Below are 23,478 nucleotides of genomic sequence, written 5' to 3' on the forward strand. Positions count from 1 at the left end.
TGGATCAAAAAGTGTGAATACACAGATCAACAATTAGGAGGAACTAGGAGTTCAGAAGCATGGAAGATAATAAAGAATGTCAGAACATCACAAAAAGGAAACGAAGACATTGAAAACCTACCAAGGAACAAGGAAACAACGAGAAGAATAAATGAAAGAATAATGAAGAGCGCTACAATCTACGGTGCAGAAGTTTGGGACATAAGTGCAAGAAATAAAAAGAAGCTACTTAGTACAGAAAAGGACTTTTTGAGAAGTTGTCAGGTTTCGAGATTAGAACATGTAAGAAATGAAACAATTAGAGAACATAAGAAGGTGGAAAAAACTATAATAGACGATATTGAAAAGAGACAGCTGACATGGTTCGGTCACGTTAAAAGAATGAATGAGACTCGCTGGCCGATAAAAATATTAGAGTGGATCCCACCAGAGAGAAGAAAAAGAGGACGACCAGGGAGAAGCTGGAGAGACAATATTCAGGAGGCAATGGATTCGAGGCATTTAGATGAAGATATGTGTTACGATAGAAAAAATTGGAAACTGGGTATGGAGAGGCGGCGACAGCCGTAGAAATCCATTATATATAATGTAAATAATAAACTCTCTGGCAACTTTGAAATCAACAGTGGACTCAAACAAGGTGATGCGTTATCTCCACTACTTTTCAACCTTGTATTAGAGAAAGCCATGAGGTCAGCCGAAATAAAAACAGAACTGCTATCGGTTCAAGGTCCCAAGCTATTACTAGCATACGCAGATGACATTGATCTCGTTGGAGACTCCATCCTATCCACAAAATACATTTTCAACAAGGTGAAAGGAGCAACAAGTGAAGTAGGACTAAAGAAAAATGAAGAGAAGACGAAATATATGTGTATAAGTAGAACGATACGAAGAGACAGGATAGGACAAAATGTGACGGTCAACACCTTCAATTTCGAAAGAGTACAACGTTTTAAGTATCTCAGGTCCGTAATCATAGCTGACAACGATGTTACTGAAGAAATCAAAGACAGAATCCAATCGACAAATCGATGTGTATTCGCACTGGATAAGCTTATAAAATAAAAAAAATTTACAAGAAGTTCCAAGATCAAAATCTATAAATCCTTCGTCAGATCTGTAGGTACTAACAAAGCAAACGAAGAAAAGCTCAGAGGTTTCGAACGAAAAATAATTGGAAAAATTTTCGGACCTCACCACGACATTAACACAAACGACTATAGCAGGGGTGGCCAAACTGCGGCTCGCGAGCCACATGCGGCTCTTCGAAGGATTACTTGTGGCTCTCGACAAATATACCCGACTACCTTGCAATTTTGTGTTATTATTTAAAAAAATTATTATCGTTCCATATGTGTTTCAGAAGGTCTTTTAAATTACTGACAATAAATTAGAAAGACCAAATGCAACTTTGTAACAATTCCAGTTTCATCCAAGCTAAGAATGATATGACACATCGAAAACTGCGTGAACGAACATACGACAAGAGTGGTACGACATAAAAGTCAACAATCAACTGACTAGGGGCCGATTTGTATAACTCTTGCTACGGATATAATTTGTAATTTGGATTACACATTTAAATCATTTTACTCGACTTAAAAAAAATGTTACAATATTAAACTAGAAAAACTTAACGAGTATATAAAAAAGCAGGAAGAAAAATTGACTGAACTCCAAAATAGATTTCAAGACTTGAAAATTGAAAATATTTTAAATCGTCTCTTTATTTTTTTGCGAATTCATTTGAAATGAACATAGTTCATAAGGTAAATTTTTTATTACCAATATATGACCCAAACAATATCTGGAGAATTAAAATTTAATAGAGACGCAAGAATATCAAGCTCGAAAATAAAACTATAAATCGACGACGATTATCGAATTTTAGAAATTTGTACCAGAATCGAAGTACCCTAAGTACGAAGTACAAAGGATGCTTGTCGAATGATTTCAATATTGGAAACAACGTGCTTGTTTGGACCAATTTAGTCCGTTTTAAAATTCGTCAAAAACACCTATCAGTATTAACTAACCAGCATCTGAAAGAATTACTGAGAAGTGCTGCCACAAATTATTCAACAAATTTTAGAGAATTATCAAAAAAAAAAACAAAAATAAGTAATTAGTTGTCTTATTTCGTAATTTTATTTCTGTTTCTAAAAAATAAAAGTTCTGTTAAAAAAATTTTTAAATGCGTTTTTTACATACTTTTTAAATATGTATTTAGGTAATTGCGGCTAGCGAAAAATTTCAACTTGTGAAAAGTGGCTCGGACTAATAAGGAGCTTGGCCACGACTATAGGATCAGAACCAATATCGAATTAAAAGCACCCTACGATGACACCGAACAAAAACAAAAATAACCATATACAAAACCCTTATACAACCAGTGTTGACATATGGATCGGAGACATGGACCATCTCCAAGGCAGATGAAAACCTTCTGCTTATATTTGAACGAAGGATCTTGAGAGGCATATTCGGTGGCATCTGTGAAAATGGTATTTGGAGGAGGAGGTACAACTACGAGGTATACCACAGATATAAACATATATTTGGTGGAAAAGACGTAGTATCTCTTATAAGAATAGGACGACTAAGATATGCAGAATATCTAGCAAGATCACAGCATAACAACCCTCCCAGAAGAATCCTTATGTCACAACCTGTGGGAAGTAGAAATAGTGGTAGGCCAAAACTTAGATGGAAAGATGGTGTAGATGAGGATGGGAGAAAAATAGGCGCAGCAAACTGGCAACGGTTGGCAATGGATAGGACTGACTGGCGTAATAGACTTGGGAAGGTCGAGGCTCTTTCATAGGGCTGTAGCACCATTGATGATGATGACGATGACACCGATATTGTCCAAGAAATTAAATCACAGCGACTAAGATGGGCAGGCCACGTGCACAGACTTCATAACGAGAGACTTGTAAAACTGGTATGGGAGGATATTCCTACAGGCAAAAGACCACTCGGACGCCCCAGAATGCGATGGAGATATAACATCCAAGCAGATCTCCGGAAAATGAACATTCCATTCGACGGTTAGTTGATGGAAGACCAAACAAATTGGAAAAAAGTTGTACAGTCAGCCAGGACCCACCCAGGGTTGTAGCTTGTAGCGCTACGTGATGATGATGATGATGATTGTGAATTCAATCCCATTGAACATATTTGGGGAATATGCAAAACTTACTTTGGTAACTAAGTATATTGGACATAAAGGTTACAGTGACGCAGCAGTTTTGGAAAAAAGGCAAAATCATTGAATACTGCTAGCGCAATTTTGAAAAAAAAGTGCGCGGAAATGTGAATAGAAGAATGTTGGATGCGTCAAGATAGCATCGAAGAAATTAATCCAGTCATAATTTACAATCAAAATGAAGATGCCGACGACAGTCGACGACTATCAGTACATGTACGACTTGATTACACTTTAAGGTAAAATGTTTTCAATTTCTCATTAAGAAAAATTATATGTGTTGTTATTATTTTATCAATGGAAGATTACAACTAAAATTATTTAGAAACAATAGAATTTGTCATTTTTTTTTATTTCTTTACCAATAAGTGTATATTGACATATTTATATGAATGTACAATACATTATCAGTTAAAACCGATTTTTTGCTTGTCTTCGACAGTGCTTCCAATATTGGGAGAATTTGCTATTAACTTACTCAGCACAACGAACCATTTTAGTCAAAGCTTTTATACATATATACATAATCCAAAATAGTGGTAACTTTGTGGAAATATACCATAGACTTCAATAAGGCATTAGTCTGCAAATAAAATATTTACGAACTTAATAGAATAATAATTATGTTAAAAATCGTAAATAACCTTGCGAATCTATGGAGAAACAAAGAAATAAAAACAGATTAGACAGATGCATTAATTGTTCTTAATTTTCTGACATGTTGATGGAACAACTCCTTCGGCATGGCTACCACAAAAAATAATGGCGAAAAAAAGCTCCAACAAATAAACAAATGACAAGTCATAAAGTGTTTACATTTGTAGGTTACGTCAATGAACATATAAGAAACGATACTGCTAAACGGATAACAGTAAAAGTTGATCTAGACCAGGGCACATCTGTAAAAATATTTGGATGTTGAGAGGTGACTCATATTTTTTTGCAGAAATTGCTTGAAAATAACTCATATAATAATATTTGAGTTATCCTCCCACTCAAAAAGGTCCGGAACATTGTTTAAATAATCAAAATGTCAAAAAATGAAGGAAAATTCTATTTTTTTCTTGGTTTTTTGAATATAACTGTAAAAGTATTCATTTTCGAGAAAAGTTGTACTACAAAAAGTTGACATAAAAGTTGCGTAATTAAATTTCCTATAATATAGAATTAACTGAAAATTTTAAAAATTGTCACCCTTGTTGCAAAATAGCAATTATTTCGAAAAAACCATACAAAAACAAGTATTCGCATTTTACGTTTTTCAACCATTCATGCTACACTTAGGACCTTCATATTTCATCCAGAAAAACTTGATGATATGATAAAACAATACTGTAAATTTCAATAAGATGTGTTTAACAGATTTTGCAAAAAAAATGCAATTCAGCTTTCGCAAAAAAATTCATTTTTTCAAAATGTTGCAGCACTGAAAATAAAGCAGGCAGCAAGTTGTATTTTCTTTTACACATAAAAAAATACTGTACCTTTCATTTGCAATTTGCAAAATTAAAATCGGTTAACTACCACGGCGTCAGGAATTTTTTAAAATAAACATTAATATTTGGTGCTACGTGCAGGACAACGGATACGTTCGCTCTGGTTGGCATTGCAATGACCTTTGATAATGATTAAATATTAAATGATTAAATAATAAAAACACATACTCTGTCCTTTGAAATAACACTTTTTTTAGCAAAAACTTTCTTTGTTCATATATTTTAACTTAGAAAATAAAAGTGTATTATTTTTAAACATACGCAATTGTTTAAACAATTTTTCACAAAATAATCAAATTAGTATGCTTTTTGTGGAATTAAAATATGAACATACAACAAAATAAAGAGTAAGAAAATAATATATTAGATAAAGATTGCAAGAAATTTTGGTGGAAATCAACTTGTGTGAATCGAACACCGTTGTCCTGCGCGTAGCACCAAAAATTAATATTTATTTAAAATAATTCCTAACGCCGTGGTAGTTAACCGATTTTAATTTTGCAAATTGCAAATGAAAGGTACAGTATTCTTCTATTTGCAAAAAAATTTAACTTGCTATCTGCTTTATTATCAGTCCTGCAACATTTTGAAAAAAATATTTTTTTTTGCGAAAGCTAGATTGCAAAATTTATTTTGCAAAATCTATTAAACCGATCTTAACTAAATTTACAGTATTATTTTAACATATCATAAAGTTTTTCTGGGTGAAACATGAAGATCCTAATTGTAGCAGAAATGGTTGAAAAACGTAAAATGCGAATACTTTTTTTTATGTTTTTTTTCGCAATTATTGCTATTTTGCAACAAGGGTAACAATTTTAAAAATTTCTTACCAATTTTATATTGTAGGAAATTTAATTACGCAACTTTTACTTTGGTGCAACTTTTCTCGGAAGTGAATATTTTTAAAGTTATAATCAAAAAACGTAGAAAGAAATCGAATTTTTCCTTCATTTTTTGACATTTTGATTATTTAAACAATGCTCCGGACCTTTTTGAGTGGGAGGATAACTCAATTATTATTATATGGGTTAATTCCAAGCAATTTCTGCAAAAAAATTAGAGTTACCTCGCAACGTCCATCTCAAAACAGATCCGCCCTGGACTAATCACCACGCAAATAATTTTAAAGTGAATTCTGAAAGGAAAGAAGCACACAATGACCATGTATTTGCAGCCACGATATTATCACAGATAATAACAAAAAAGTAAATTATAAAATGAAATTAGAAAACTGCAAAAGAAACAGTCGAATTCAAAGTAAAATTAGGAACAAATTGTACCAACCAATTTATAGCACTTGTTGATACAACAAAACGTGATTATCTGTTAAGAAAGATACTCATAATATATTATGGGCCATAGAATCACACATGAAAAAGAGAGCAATACAACATCAATGGTAATATATCCTCACAAATAAATAACAAAAAAAAAACAAATATCTATAATGAAAACTAAAAAAATACTACATACACTTTCAAAAGAATCCTTATTCCTAACATGTTGAGCAATGAATCTGGAATCGGCCATTGTTTTTTCCATATCATGGCTATCCAGCTTGTCAAACGATGGACTTATATCGCTGGTACCATCAAAGGTATTCGTCCTGCAACTAGCAGGACTGTACAGATCTTCATCACCTCCGGTAAGAGGTAATGGAAATGGAGGTTCTCCAAAACAAGAACCCAAGCCCCCACTGTGAGGTACTTCAAACCTAGGGGGTGGAAGACCTGAAACAATTTAAATTAAAAATTACTGTAAAAATTTTGAAACTGATAGGTAGGTATGTACCTATCTTTATATTAAACCCATATCATTTTGATAGTTGGTAAAAACAGTGTTCATGGAACATTCACCATGAGATGTTACATTTAAATTGGTTCTTTATTTCGCGGTTGTGACATCAATATGAGCTAATACAATAAAATGAGACGGAGAAGAACTGTAACGAAAATATATGACCTATCAATACTGATTTGGGAAGAAGAGACAATATCCACAGAATGGAAAACATGATATATATTTCCTATTCTAAAGAAAGGTGACACCACATACTGCAACAACTATAGAGGAGTAACATTGTTAAACAGCTGCTACAAAATGTTGACATCATTAATCAGACTAAGTCTCTAAAAATACATTGAAACTAACATATGAGACTACCAACACCAACAGGGCTTTCGAGAGGGTATGTCAACATTAGACGCAATACACATAATCACACAGTCAGCTTAGAAGCGTTACGAGCACGATATCGACTTACACATCTTTTTCATAGATTTTAAGCAAGCATTTGACAATCTAATAATACCCGACCTAATAGAAGATTGAAGAACCTAGATATCCCAATGAAACTTATAAAGCCCATAAAAATGACAATGGATATATCAACGGCAGCAATAATAGCAGCAATGGAGTACGACGGGGCGACTGTATATCAACGTCACTATTTAATGTTGCTGTAGAAGGAACAATAAGAGATCCAGAAATAAAAACAATTATAACATCGACGTCACCACTTGTGACGTACTTTGATAACATAGCATTATTACCAGAAATCTAAAGATTTCAAAGGAAGAATTTGCGAAGTTGTGCAAGGAAGTACCCAAAAGGGATTTGGCGATAATTCAAAACAAAACAAAATACCTAATATGCTCAAGAAAACATGCAATTAATGTGACAAGGTTAAATAGTGCCGAATGTGGGTCTGAAAAGGTATATTGATCACTTTAAATATCTTGGAGCCTCAGTTATAGTCTAAAAGCTGGGAGCGGATTTTGTGCGTGATAAGTAATATGGAAAAACTATACGGGGATATGTTGAATTAGTTGTGTACATGACTTTCACCAACGGCCGAAAACCAGAGTGGGGGCCGAGGGTAGTTATAAGGGGTCAAAGTCGCGGTTTTTATTATTTTTTTTATGACGCTCATGATCGAGATAGTGCACCAAAATTTGGGAATAGGTAGGTCATGACGTACATAAGTAAAATCTCTAGAGGCGCAATGCTGCGTGGCCGACAAAGGGGTTGGAGGAGGGGTGAATATAAAAAATATAAGGGGTTTTTTGCGACGTTCGTGATTGAGATAGTGCACCAAAATTAGGGTATAAGTAGACCATGACATAAATAAGTAAAATCCCCAGAGCCGGAAACCAGAGTGGGGGAGGAAGGTAGTTAGTTATAAGGGGTCAATGTTCCGTTTTTTATTATTTTTTTTGTGATGCTCATGATCGAGATAGTGCACCAAAATTTGGGAATAAGTAGGTCATGACGTAACTAAGTAAAATCTCCAGGAGTGGAACGCTGCGTGGCCGACAAAGGGGTGGGGCAGGTGTGAATATAAAAAAATGTAAGGGGTTTTTTGCGACGTTCGTGATTGAAAAAGTGCATCAAAATTTGGGAATAAGTAGACCATGACATAACTAAGTAATGTCCCCAGAGGCAGAAATCAGAGTGGCGGACGAGGCTAGTTATAAGGGGTAAAAGTCGCGGGTTTTATTATTTTTTTTTGTGGCGCTCATGATGGAGATAGTGCATCAAAATTTGGGAGTAAGTAGGTCATGACATAACTTAGTAAAATCTTCAGGGGCGGAACGCTGCTTGGGGTACAAAGAGGTGGTAGTCAGGGGTGAGTATAAAAATGTATGGGGGTTTTTTTGCCGTTTGTGATCGAGTTAGTGCACCAAAATTTGGGAATAAGTAGATCATGACATTTCTAAGTAAAATCTCCAAGGGCGGAACGCTGCGTGGGGGACAAATGTGCTGCGTCACAAAAAAAATAATATACACTGCGACTTTGACCCCTTAAAACTACCCTCTTCCCCAACTCTGGTTTCCGGCTTTGGAGGATTTTACTTAGCTAAGTCATGGTCTACTTATTTCCAAATTTTGGTGCACTATCTCAATCTAGCACGTCACAAAAAACCCCTTATATTTTTAATATTCACACCTACCCCCATTTATCGGCCACGAAGCGTTCCACCCCTGGATATTATACTTAGTTACCTCATGACCTACTTATTCCCAAATTTTGGTGCACTATCTCGATCATGAGCGTCACAAAAAAAATAATAAAAACGGCGACTTTGACCCCTTATAACTACCCTCGTCCCCCACCTCGGGTTTCCGGCTCTGAGGATTTGACTTAGTTATGTCATGGTCTACTTATTCACAAATTTTGGTGCACTCTTTCAATCACGAACGTCGCAAAAATCCCCTTATATTTTTTTTATTTACCCCTGCCACACTCCTTTGTCGGCCACGCATAGTGCCGCCCCTGGAGATTTTACTTAGTTACGTCATGACCTACTTATTTCCAAATTTTGGTGCACTATCTCGATCGTGAGCGTCACAAAAAAAATAATAAAAACGGCGACTTTGACCCCTTATAACTACCCTCGGCCCCAACTCTGGTTTCCGGCTCTGGGGATTTTACTTAGTAATATCATGATCTACTTATTCCCAAATTTTGGGCCACTATCTCAATCACGAACGTCGCAAAAAACCTTTTATATTTTTTATATTTACCCCTACCCCCACCCCTTTGTCGGCCACGCAGCGTTTCGCCCCTAGAGATTTTACTTAGTTACGTCATGACCTACTTATTCCCAAATTTTGGTGCAGTATCTCTATCATGAGCGTCACAAAAAAAATAATAAAAACCGCCACTTTGACCCCTTATAACTACCCTCGGCCCCAACTCTGGTTTCCGGCCGTTGGTGAAAGTCATGTACACAACTAATTCAACATATCCCCGTATAGTTTTTCCATATTACTTATCACGCACAAAATCCGCTTCTATCTCTCCGACTATTAGGTAATGGAACTAATGATAGAAGAATAGTAATCAATGAAAGAATCCTGACAGGAAACAGAACCTACTGGAATTACAACAACTTCCTCAAAGATAAGAAGTTTACTTAGAATACTAAACTGAAAATTTACAGAGCAGCAATTAGACCAGTAAGTAATCACATATGGTGCTGAAGGAATGTGTCTGACACAAAAAGAGAATGAAGAAAGATTAAGGATTCTAGAGAGAAAAATAATTCGGAGACGAGCAAGCCTACTAAACTTAGTTAAAAATGAATTTAGTAAACCGATAAACTACGACAAAAGGATTGCTCGAAACAGGGGAGATGAAAACTCTTCGAACAATCGATGGTAAGACTCTATGGGACAGAGCTAGAAGTACAGATATATACGACGGAGATGCAAGGTGGATAACATTAATAACTGGGTAAGAAACAGAAGATTAGAAAGGAATGACCACATAAGCCGAATGACAACAAATAGGGTAGTCAGGACAGCGAGAGACGGTTCCCCAATAGGAAGACCACGTAAACGATGGAACGACAACTTACTAGAGACACATTGACAAACAGATAGTCATGTCTATACAACAAGAAGAAGATAAACTACGAAGTAAGAAAACTTGTGAAAGGAGAAGATATCGTCAGATTTATCAAGGCACAGCGACTCAAACGGATAGGACAAATAGAACGGAAAAATATAATCTAATCGGCTATTAAGCTAACAAGAATAATATACGGAGTGAAAATAACGTTATCTAAAACCAATTGAAGAGTGGAGATATTAAACGGGGCAAGCGACAAAAATGTACAATTGAGAAAAATGAGTTTTTATCAGGAAACGGAACACTACTTAACGACATACGCTATTCGTTGAATTTATTTATAACTATTTCAAATGCGACTATTACTTTGCCCATAATACAGGTTAACGGCTTTGTTGTATAGATCATTATAATAGCAAAATCAGAGAAATTTATTTTTTGTCGCTTGCCTCATTATATATCTCCACTCTTCAATTGTAAACGGGGTTCAAATAAGTGTATTACTAAGGATAGGCAACCAACCATACATACGATTATGTGTGTTCATGTTTTATTCACATCTCATTTATGTGTTCATGTTTTATTCTGTTTTATAGTTTGATACCGATCCCCGGACACCCGGTGCCCTAAGTCTCTGCTAAGGCATGTTATCTTCTGGAGTTTGGAGGTTTTTTAGGCAGCAGGTGCACCGGGGGTCGGTTTTTATGGCATATGCTTGTTCGGCGACCCCAAAACCCCCGAGTAATCTGTGTGCATCAATTTAGTGGCGAAAACCCTCGAAATTTCAGATAACGTGCCTTAGCCACAGTATAGGATGAATTCCTCCTATACTGTGCCTTAGCAGTGAACCTGGGCACCAGGTGCTCCTCTGGTCGGTTCTGATGGCTTATTCGTCTTCAGCGACCCCAAAAACTCACGAGTAACAAAATCGGACCAATAGTATACTTATTTTGATATGTTTATGCACTTTTGGATGCATTTTATGCACTTTAAAATGTAACTAAACATTTGGTTGTAATGTACAATGCAAGTTGTAAGACTTTAGGTGACTAATTATACAAATGATTTATAATATTTTTGGATTACACCTTTTTAAATTCATCCTAAAATATTCATTCCAGCAATTTTCTAAAATTGCTTAGGTATATACAGTTTAATGCAGACAAATTGCTTTTTTGCCAGCCATTTTATTACAGCAATTTTCAGGCAAGAAGTATTTTCAAAGGTCTTTAAAGTAAGAAATAATAAAAAATATATATTTTCTTACACAAAAGAGCATTCTTCAAAATTTATGGCAACCTTATACATAATAGGTTTAATTTATTATTTAAATTATTTAATAATATTTTTAATTTATTATTATTTAATAGTTTACATTAAAATTAAATTTATTTGACGTTTCTATTCCCACTTCGGAACTAGTTCTCTAAGATTTGTATGCGGATAATATATTGGGTTATGCTTTGATATTTCCGTAGAAATCCAATGGTCCAAGATCTTAATCTATGTCGACCTTCATCCATCATCCATCTGTTTAACGGATGAAACATTTTTTCTATTAAATTTCATATATGTATAGACAAATACGACTTGTATGGCTTGTATATCAAAATTTGTTCATAGTTATCCTTAAGAGCATAGGCGCAAAATTTTCCTTGCCATGCTTTTCAAATCCATTCATTTTTTTGCATCCTGAAAAAATTAATAAATATTTTTGAAAAATTTAAACATAGATCGAAAGATTAGATTATTACCGAGGGCCGAAATTCCCTTAAAATAAACGATAGTTTTCTTTTAAATAAGATATTTGAAATTAAAAATTAAACTCAATTTTCTCTTTTTTTTTCACCCCTGTAACTTATTCAAATAAATATTACAGAGGTTTTCAGGGACTTTCGGCCCTGGATAATAATGTAATCTTTTATTCTGAGTTTAAGTTTTTTAAAAATACTAATCAGTTTTCACAGGATTTGAAAACAATGAATGCATTTAAAAAGCACTGCAAGCAAATTTTGCGCCTACAAAGGGGGACGTAGGGTTTGAAATCAACATTTCAATCAATTTTTTTTTGAAAATTCGGAAGAATTATTTTATTTTTAAATAAATAAATTAATGTATTCAGTGCAATTCAAAGAATATTAAAAAAAATCAAGGAAAAATATTGAAAAATAAGTCAACAGTAGCAAATTTTTACAGACACCTAAACAAAATGGATTTTGCGGTGGACATCAGAACTCGTCATTAAATCACGTGAAACAGAAAATTCAAAAAGATTTTATTAGCCTATGAGTTTCTCGAGGTAAAGCTGTTGAGTTTTTTAGTTTTATCGGTTTTTGACTTTTTGGTACCACTCAGAAGTCAAAACAACGAATTTTTTTTGCAAAAAATTGCTGAAAATCAACATACTTATTATTGTTAAACAAAAAACAAGCATAAAGCAAAAAATATATCGACAGCGTTATCTCACGAAATGTCTAAAGAAATAATATAAAATTTCAGGTGAATCGGTCAAGTAGTTTTTGAGTTACAATATCCAACGTCTTTGAAAAAAAGCAGTTTTGAGAAAAACGCGTTTAAAGTTTTGTCAAATTTTATTTTCAATTTCTTTTTTGTCTGTCAAATCGTAAAGTGATGCGCACCAGAATATATTTTTGAATCGCGGAGTAATTTACAAAAGAGAATGGGAACAGCTGTTGAACGTTGCAAGCGACTCGAAGGTAGGAATCTATATTTCCGGTAATTTTGTTGATATAAATTATGAAATTTTCAGAGAGTATTCTTGAAGGCGTATCCGTTCATTTAAAATAATAAAAAGAACAAAAATTTCAAAAATTTCAAAATTTTCAAACCATCTCCCTTCACTTAATTAAAAAATGTTAATTAACTTTGTTTAGTTAACGTTGTTTATTACTTCGCGATTTAAAAACATATTCCGGTGTGCGTCCCTTTACGATTTGACAGACAAAAATCAAATTGAAAATAAAAGTTGACAAAACTTTAAACGCGTTTTTCTCAAATCTGTTTTTTAAAGGCGGTGGATATTATAAAACTACGTGACCGATCTACCTGAAATTTTGTATATATTTTCTTTAGACATTTTGTGAGGTAATGCTGTCCATTGATACCAAAAAGTTAAAAATCGTTAAAACTAAAAAACTCGACAGTGTTACCTCAAAAACTCATAAGCTAATACAATTTTTTGAATTTTTTGTTTCACATGCTCTAATGACGAGTTCTGATGTAAATCGCAAAATCCATTTTTTTTGAGGTGTCTGTAAAAATTGGCTACCGTTGGCATATTTTTCAATATTTTTCCTTGAACTTTTTTCTAAATATTCTTTGAATTGTACTCGATATGTTTATTTAATTTAAAAAATAAACTATTTACTATTTCCACCTTACTTGAAAAAAAAACATCACAAAAATGTGTTTAATGCTGATTTGGATAGCTATGAACATAGCTATGCTTTAGAGCAGCAGTGGATAGAGTAAAGATAGTCTTTAGAGCAGCGGTGGATAGAGTAAATATAGTGATGATGATATCCAACCTCCGATTAGGAGACGGCACTTGAAGAAGAAGAACAAGAACATATTTTGATAGGCAAGCCATGCAAGACGTATTAATTTGTCTATGTATGAAATTTAATAAAAAATATTCCTTTTGGTAAACTGATGGGTAAAGAACGACCTAGATTCGGATCCCGTACTACAATACACACATCAAAATAATCTAGGGGACAAAAACAAAATGCGAGATTACAGAAGGATTTCAGATAAATTATTAAAAATATTTAAAAAAAAAAAGGTTTAAACAATGGTCCCAAATATAAAATAAACATTTTTTTTAGAATTATCGTAATAGCTCTTAAAAAAATTAAGAGAGAACTTCATAAGTCAAACAATGGAAACCTAAGAAAAAACTAATTTGTTGCCTCTCAAGTTCTAAAAAAGTAATCATCTTTAGGTTAAATTAGTAGAGTATGACCTACACGGTTATTGGTAACTGCCCTACATCTGTTAAGCTAACTCATGATCAGATGGTCAATGTCTTGCTGCGGTATTCTGCTCCACACCATTGAAAGGCCCTCAAACAATTGCTGCCTTGTATTGAACGTAATATTTTATTGTAAAATGCATCTGCCCAATACGTCCCATACATGCTCAATTGGGTTTAAATCTGGCGATTGTGCAGGCCATAATAAAATCTCAGTTTCATTATCTTCAAGAAATGTTTACAAGACCCTGGCAGTACGTGGACGCGCATTGTCGTTCATTAATTGAAATTAAGAAACAGCCTATGTTAAGGATACAAAAATATGTTCGATAATAATATCGCGGTAGTCTGTTGCGTATAGAAACCGTTCCAGACAAACGACATTAGTTCTTCCACCAAGAGTAATGCCACCTCATACCATTATACTGCCGCCTTGCTGTCTATGAATCTCCAGCAAGTTGATCAATCGTTCAGCATTGCCAGACCGTCTCCAACTTCTTATCCGTCTCGTATCTGGTACAAACTCAAATCGGTACTCATCTGCGAACACCCAATTTACGTGTTCTTGTGACCACTGAAGTCGATGAACGCGATTTCGTCTGGATAACACAGGCGCTCTCACAGGTCTACTAGCATTTAGACCTACTTCATGCAGTTTACTTCTAATAGTTTGGAAACTTACAAACACCTGATAGGTCTCCTGAAGCCTCATTTGTAATTATGATACAGTTATATTGAGATCTCGCAAAGCTTGCAACCAAATATGGTTAATTGTTAATATGGTTAGTTGTCTTTGTACGGCCTATATGACGTTCAGTAACGTCACCAGTTTTATGATACCATAATCACAAACAATTAATGACATTACTGTTCGTGTGGAGGACCTCAGCAACGTCTCTTTGACTTCTGCTAGGTCTAAGCATCCCGATAGCACGCCACTGCATTTCGCGATTTAAATGATGTCTCTCCATTATTTCCAATTGCAAAACTAAATAAAAATCCACATAGACATCGAAAATCAAGTACAGATAGAGAAATATTAGGTACTCTATATCTTATAACGTATGTCCTAAAAGTTTTGCCACTAAATGTTTATCGAATTTTCTTGTTAATGAAGAAATCTATTTAAACACTAACTGGTTATCTTAAATTACAACTCAATGCTTAACTAAACTATACTTTCAATTTATTTGGAGTGGCCCATTCTTCTCTACTAGACGCAAATTTCTTCGAATGTCTTTCAGGAGGTCCTGGGCGGAATTTAGATCAATTTCTCTTAGCTGTTCATAAATTTGCCGTCTTAATTGTTCTTCATCTTGGGCTTCTCAGCCTCTATGATAAACTTTCCTAGACAGTAAAGCCCAAAAATCCTTCAGTGGGCGAGCCTGTGGCAAGTTTGGAGAATTATTGTTTTTGAAAACACAGGGTATTTGGTGTTGTAGAAACCAGTTTTGGGTATCTCTTTAGTAATAGCAGGTCTGAAGGAGTTGCGCTTAAGAGTATTTGGGGCACTTACGTCTCTTTAGATATTTAAGATGATTCCTCCTCAATTCCAACGATATCGAACTCTTAGAAGATCTGTATTGACGAGCCAATCTTCTAGTTTCCATTCCAAGCTGGTGTTTGCAATTCTCACCAATTTCTCTGACTTATGTGCAGTAAATGCGCGTGATTTTTCACATTTTGGTAGATTCATCACTCATCCATAGTGTGACCAACTAGTCCGAAAAATCCAGGACATGGCCCGAATTACGAAGTTGTGTCCCGGCGTCCCGGACAATGCTTTCGGGCCATCCGAATTTTCAACATTTTGGTAAAATTCTACTTTGAAATTTTGAATACGTTATTCTTCCAAGAATTAACATCACACTGAATTGGTGGGACGAGAAAATATTTGATTTTTAAAAGCTTTCTTCTTTCTATGATTTTTAAGCAAATTCATCAATTGTTCAACAAGTATGTAGTATATGTAGTAAGATGTAATCAACATAAAATTGTTCTGAAGCTGTTTTCTTGTGGCATGTTTGACAATTATATTTTTGATGGGATTAAGCGCCAATTGATTGTAATGATAATTATTTTTTTATATTAACATATAAAAGGTTATATTTACATAAAAGTCCATCAGTTGATTTTCTAATTTTTCTCAAAGTTTGAGAACGACTTCCGGATTGAAAGTGGAGACGTCAAAAACTAACAAAAATGTAATTACCATTACCAATTGTGGCTTAATCCCATCAAAAATATAATTGTCAACATAGAAATGGCCCGATTTTCATTGAAAAGTCCCGGATTCAGGTATTTTTTTCAGCATTGTCCCGAATTCGACTGAATTTGAGTTGGTCACACTACTCATCCATGGCTGTTATTCCTTGATCGCACTCCGTTAATATTATATAAAATATTCTTCGTGAATTGTTTTCATTTTGAAATATTCTACAGGTTTCAGATTTGAGTACACACCCACCCAAGTTGTAGATACCTTTCCTTATTTCTAATTTATACTTTAAAATTTAAAACTTAAAAATTTATAAATTTAAAATATATTTATAAAGTGAAAACTTCAAAATAAATAAATCTTAACTGATAGTAGACAATATAAAAAAGCTTTTGTTTCCAAATGCAACTTGATGTTATTTTGTTTTCGTTAAAATTAAAGCCAATGTTTGTGCCAAAACTTTTAGGACATACGTTAGAAAAAAATGCATATTGAAGATTTGATAAATTTTTGATAGCCATTTTTGTCAGCATTACCGTGAAAGTTGGTAAAATAATCGAAAAAACAACAAAAATATTAAAATCATAAATTTATTTTTATATTTGCAGGTAACATTGATTTAAAGCTAAATATTTAGGTCTCCTCTAAATTATTTTGATGTGTGTATAAACGTTTAAAAATATTAGCGACTTACCTAAATCGAAACTGTCGAACGAGGTTTTTTCGTAAGGTTTGCAATTATCAATCATCGGAACTTGGATGACGTCGGTCAACATACTATCTTGACTTTTGTCATCGTCTTCTTTCCGAGGACGTTCGATGAAAAGGAATTTCGGTAAAAATTCAATAAAGAAAACTTTTACCCATGGTGCTAGCTTGTGTGTAACCGGCGATCGAAAATTTACATTCAGGACAGCTATGGTGACAACTACTGACAAGGTACACAACAACATTGTGAAGAGCAAGTATTTTCCTAAAAATAGATTAAGATTAATAATATTATGGTATGGGAGCCCCAGCGGGGATTTTTGCAGTTATTCGAGCGCTTCAGATTATCGAGACATCGGGAGAAACATTTTACCCTGTAAATGTACCTCTACTACCATATATTGGCTCGTAATACAGGGGAGTTCGAAAGAAAAAACTCTATCCTTAGAAAAACATCGAAATCGTCAGATTAAGATAAGGTAAGTTAAGTACATGTAATAGAGTGTATACATCAAAAATCTAACGATTTGAGCGGGGAGTAAGGAAATGGGCGTATCACAAAGTTTCACAAAAAAGGAATATTTCGCAAAATGAATAATCAAAAAACTAAAAAGTACGTGTTCAATAGTTTTCAAAATCTATCGAATGATGCCAAACACGACCCCTCACGTAAAGGGGTGGGGAGTAAATGTAAAATTTTAAATAAGAACCCCGCGATATTTCGCGAAATGAATATCAGACCGAAAAACTGCAAAATATACGTATTCAATATTTTTAAAAAATCTATCGAATGGCACCAAACACCACCCCCACGGAGGTGGAGTAGAGGGTTACTTTAAAATCTTAAATAGGAGCCCCCAATTTTTATTGCAGATTTGAATTTTCTACGTAAAAATAAGCAACTTTTATTGGAGACATTTTTTCGAATTATGGATAGATGGCGAAATGGCGAATTTATGGGAAACTTAACTTAACTTTTTTGGTTTTAGGACCTACTCTTCACAACCCCATAGGCCCCCATAACGCTCGACTAACTGCAAATTTAGCATACCTTCCTCCTCTACTATTACTTAAAAAAATGTTCGAATTTTAAAAATGAAGTGAAGTAATAAAATGCTATTAATATAACACAGTTATCATTTAAAACAGTTAAATTATGATTTCTTTCTCTATACTTGCGACTTCTACAAAAAGAATTTGAAAACGGAGTTTGAAAATATTAATTGATTTGTATGGTTTTTGATCCGCTAAATACAAAAATGAACTTCGTTTTGCCGTAAGTTCCCACACAACATTTTCATGGTATTAGTAGATTCATAGCACATTAATTTTTAGGAAAAGTATATGTTGAGAATAATAGAAGTGAACAAATACTAGCGTTATGCAGATGACATTGATATCGTTTCAAGAAGAAAGGTGTACTTGGTTCAAAGGTCACAAATAATAATCAAGTAGCAGAACCTGAAAATCTAACGGTTGGAACATAATATACTTTCGAAGGTGTAAGAGAGTTCTTATATATAGGCTCCCAAATCAACCAAAGTAATACAGTAACTGCCAAAATTTACAGACGTATTGTATATCTAGCAAATCGATATGGATTCAAGAAACCTTTAACATCAAACTTAGTCACAAAAAGAACAAAAATATCGATATACAGGACTCTAATCAAGACAAGCCCGTCCTCACTTAAGGCTCGTTTTCACGCTACGTCTTATTGTACTTTTTGTATGTCATGCAAAACGTACGTTTTGTCCAGTGTATAATGTGGCGTGTAAATAGAAAAACGTACGTCTTGTCGAATCGAAAAATGTATAGGATTTGTCCTATCACACAAAACGTACAATAAGACGTAACGTGAAAACAGCAAAAGTAGACCTGGATCCCGCGTAAGAAAGAAAAGTTGACTGAAAATTTGTTAATAGCTTAACGGTGTCTAGTCGGACAAACTTTGATGCACGGGAACACTGGAACAGGGGAAGTTTTAACTGTGGAGCATGATAAACGTGTCATCCTGACAAGTTTATGATTGTGCAAAATAGCAAGTTGTTTTTAAGTTTATTCGATAGCCAACGTTATGTAATATATGCGAAAATGTTTGTCCGACAAAAATGTTGGGCATTTTAACGAGTCCGACACGTAGAACATGTCACATCACAGGAATTATGTTGGTGATGAATAGCAGTATGATTTTTGCATGAGAGTTTAATGAAAGGTTAAAAAATCAATTGGAAGTTCTGTCCGACAAAATTAATGGGAAGTTTTCGTAGTCGGACATTCTAAACAGGTAAGATATAGACAAAAATGCTGGTGATAAATAGCTTTCCGACAAAGACGAAATTTAATTAAGTAAATTATTCCTTACCAAGAATGACTGTTGTCGGAAAAAAATAAGGGGTAGATTTTGTAGTCGGACAATTTAAAAAAAATAATTTTTGAAATTTCAATAAGGGGTGATTATTCTATGTCAAAAGTACCTGCAGTCAATTACAATCGATATCTTTCGATTTATGTCAACATCATTTAGATACCTCACTGTAATACATTTATAGTAGATCAGCCAAATTATATTATGGATTGAGTGGTCTAGCTATCTTTGTCTGCCACATGCGCGGGATCGCTTGGTTAAAAGAGATAGATAGACCACCTATCGACTTTTGCACTGTATTCCCTGTCTACCCTTATGTCTATGAATACATTTCCTTCTTCTTCTTAACGTGCCCTATCAAGTCCCCTTGACGTTGGCGATTAACATGGCGAAACTGTCTCTGTCTCGAGCTATTCTAAATAGGTGTTCTGCTTTCTTTATTCCTGTCCACTCCCGGATATTCTTCAACCAAGAGGCCTGCTTTCTACCAATTCCTCTGCGTCCTTCGATTTTACCCATCATAATAAGTTGAAGAATATTATACCGGTCTCCCCTTACTACGTGTCCAAAATAGGTCATCTTTCTATATTTGATGTTATCAAGCAGCTCGCGGGTAGCATTTGCTCTCTTAAGGACTGCCACATTTGTCAGCATAGCCGTCCATGGTATTTTTAGAATACGTCTGTGCAGCCACATTTCAAAGGCCTCCAAACGGTTAATGGTGGATATTTTTAATGTCCATGCTTCGACACCATACAAGAGGACTGACCAAATGTAGCATTTAATCATGCGCTTTCGAAGTTGAAGTTGCAAGGTATCATTACAGAAGAATGACCTCATTTTTAAAAATGTCGTGCGGGCTATCTCGATTCTACATTTTATCTCTTTATCTGGATCTAGTTGTTCAGTAATATGGCAACCAAGATATTTAAAACTGGGTACTCTTTGAATCATATGACCATCAACATATAACCGTGAATCTTGATGGGCCAAACGGCTAAATACCATGTACTTTGTTTTTGAACAGTTTATATTTAGGCCAAACTCTCTTCCCACTCTGTCAATGGCATTTAAAAGGTGTTGTAATACATTTCCATTTAAGAAAAACTGTCACTTTTGACAATAATTCATAATAAATTGCAATCGTAACTTCAAATTTAAACTAATCGATTTATTTTGGCAGCAAATTATTTCTTGCCATGTGACATTAATTACATTATTATTTCATTTGTAGAAAGTTGAGAAAAATTACGTTATACAATTTTAGTAATAATTTATTTAGGTACCCTTTTTCAATCAAGCAAAGCATTATAGCACGAAGAATGATATTCAATAAAACTTTCACAATTATCTGGCAACTGAACCTCATTGAATTGATGACCAAGTATTTTACTAACTTTGTAAAATGTTCGAAAATTACTCAAAAATTTTCCGTTGAATGGTTTCACTTTTGATTTGGCGACTTAAAATTTAAACTGTTGACACTCAAAAATAGACACAAAAACACTCCATAGTTAATATAAATTTTAATTTCCAACACACGTGGCAAACAGAAACTCAGAGACCATGTACTTTCAAATACTACTTTGTATAGCACAAAGTGTCACACTGACAAATGCAGCCTTCTAATACATACTTCTAAGCATAATGTGTCATATTTACGTCTATTCTTAAAAGCACCGAAGTTTTACTCTTCACATTTTTCAATGTCGTTTACAGGGTTAAGATTTGAGTATGGAAAAAAATGTATACAACGTTTTTTGTAGGAAATTTTCCGTACTTTCTGATGCGCCTAATTAGAAAACCCTAAGAGATTGCTTTCATATGTTCTTTGACATTTTTTATTGTCATTTTGAGAATATCTAGAACAAACTCCACCCAAAAAAATAATTGTTTTGCAATATATACATGCATTGATACTTACCTCACTGTTTTTGGAGTGTGCATGTATATCTTATATGCACATGCAAATATGTGAATATAAATAATAATATACAACTAAAATAGCTTTATCAATATGTGACTAAGTCATTCTGAAAAAATGCTTTTTATTTATTTCCTTCGATTTGCCCAAACTTTTTGTCCGACATATAACTTTTTGCGTTACAAAATATAATTTGTACATAAACAAATCAAAATTAGCTTGCTATTTATCACCAACATTTTTGTCTATATCTTACATGTTTAGAATGTCCGACTAGGAAAATTTCCCATTCATTTTGTCCGACAGAACTTCCAATTGCTTTTTTAACCTTTCAATAAACTCTCATGCAAAAATCAGACTGCTATTCATCACCAACATAGTTCCTGTGATGTGACATGTTCTACGTGTCGGACTCGTTAAAATGCCCAACCTTTTTGTCGGACAAACATTTTTTCATATATTATATAACGTTGGCTATTGGATAAACTTAAAAACAACTTGCTATTTTTCACCATCATAAACTTGTCAGGACGACACGTTTATCATGCTCCACCGTTAAAACTTCCCCTGTTCCAGTGTTCTCATATATCAAAGTTTATCCGACTAGACACCCTGAAGCTATTAACAAATTTTCAGCTTGCTATTAATCAACTTTTTTTTCTTACGCGGGATCCAGGTCTAGTACGGCTTGTCGAATCGAAAAAATTAAATCCGCTTATTGACAAAACTTACGTTTTGTCGTACGTTTTGCATGACACACAAAACGTACAATAAGAAGTAGCGTGAAAACGACGCTTTGCGCGTCAGAAACGTGTACGATAACAAAACCTAATGAAGAACGGTTAGGCTGTTTTGGACGTAATATCCTCAGGCATATCTATAAAGGCGTACAGGAAAACGGATTATGGCGTAGACGATATAATTTTGAGCTTTACCGTCTTTATAGTGGGCCTAGTATTGGTATATCTGTCAAAATAAACAGGCTACGATGGCTAGGCTACGTAGAGGGAATGAATGAGGTGGAGCTGTCGAAACACATTTATAGCCAGTGACCGAATGAAGTGAGGAGAAGAGGCAGGCTTAGAGCACGATTTAAGGACCAGATGGAAAGCGACTTGCGAGTGTTAGGAGTGCGAAATTGGAAAACCAAGGCGAAGGATAGGAAGGAATGTAAGCTGATTCTGGGATAGGCCAAGACCCACCATGGATTGTAGAGACAATGATGATGATGATAACGTATGGTCCTAAAGTTTTGGGAAAAATTTCACCTGGTCTGATTGAGAAGCAAAATGCATTTAACAAAGAAGGCCATGGAATTGAAATGTCATCAGTTATTGACATTTAATAAACAAAGCAGAATATTTTGGTTTGTGCTCTGCAAAATGTCTTATAAAATTGATATTCGTCGAGGTGTTTATAATATGGTTGGACGAATGTCGAAACGAGATATTGTTAATATTTATCGAGATCAAAACATAAGCAAATCAACAATTTGTCGCACAATCAGAGAATGTGAAGAAGGGATACCATGTGTTAACTTGCGTAAAAGTGGCCGACCGCGGATTTTGAACCATATAAGAGAGGCAAGACTGATTAAAGCAGCTAAGAACAAAATTGGGGTCTCACAGCGAAAACTGGCCAGAAAATTTCATGTTGGAAAGACTACAGTATACAGGACCCTATCGAGTAACAATATTATCTACTTTAAAACAAGGAAAGCTCCAAAATACACAGAGGATCAATTAGAGAGAATTCCGAGATGTTGCCGCGCGTTAAGGCGAGTGCATTTCGTCAACAAGTTGATCGTGATGGACGATGAAAAATATTTTACTTTGTCCAACTCTGAGATGAAGGGTAACGATGGGTTTTACACGAACGATTACGAAAATGTCCCTGATGAAATAAAATTCAAAAGTAAGAAAACATTTGAGGACAAAATTTTGGTATGGTGTGCAATTTCTGAGGCTGGCTTTATCTTACAGCCCTATATTTAGTCCTGTCGCCAGGGGGGGTACAACGGCCTCGTTAATTCAGATGGACTTACTCAAGTTTTTTTTATGTATTTTGACCCGTAGAACACGAATTTTTTGGGTAACAGTTGATCCGGATGTCGATAAGATTGTTATAGACCAAGAACTTGAGGAATCAAATAACAGCGATTTTTGGCAAAACAAAACACTATTTTGTATTTTTTGGGCCA

General features: G+C 34.4%; 1 protein-coding gene across 1 annotated transcript in view; it reads right to left on the reverse strand.

Annotated features, from left to right (window-relative positions):
• LOC114328881 (acetylcholine receptor subunit alpha-like 1) overlaps positions 1 to 23,478 on the reverse strand; it is a 349,590-nt gene that overhangs the window by 7,560 nt on the left and 318,552 nt on the right. Inside the window, exons 8-9 of the mRNA XM_050655379.1 lie at positions 16,973 to 17,251; positions 6,184 to 6,440 (exon numbers count right to left, since the gene is read on the reverse strand). Coding sequence (XP_050511336.1) covers positions 6,184 to 6,440; positions 16,973 to 17,251 — 536 coding nt within the window. The remainder of the gene's footprint in view (positions 1 to 6,183; positions 6,441 to 16,972; positions 17,252 to 23,478) is intronic.

Source organism: Diabrotica virgifera, chromosome 7, assembly GCF_917563875.1.
Source record: "Diabrotica virgifera virgifera chromosome 7, PGI_DIABVI_V3a".
NCBI lineage: Eukaryota > Metazoa > Arthropoda > Insecta > Coleoptera > Chrysomelidae > Diabrotica > Diabrotica virgifera.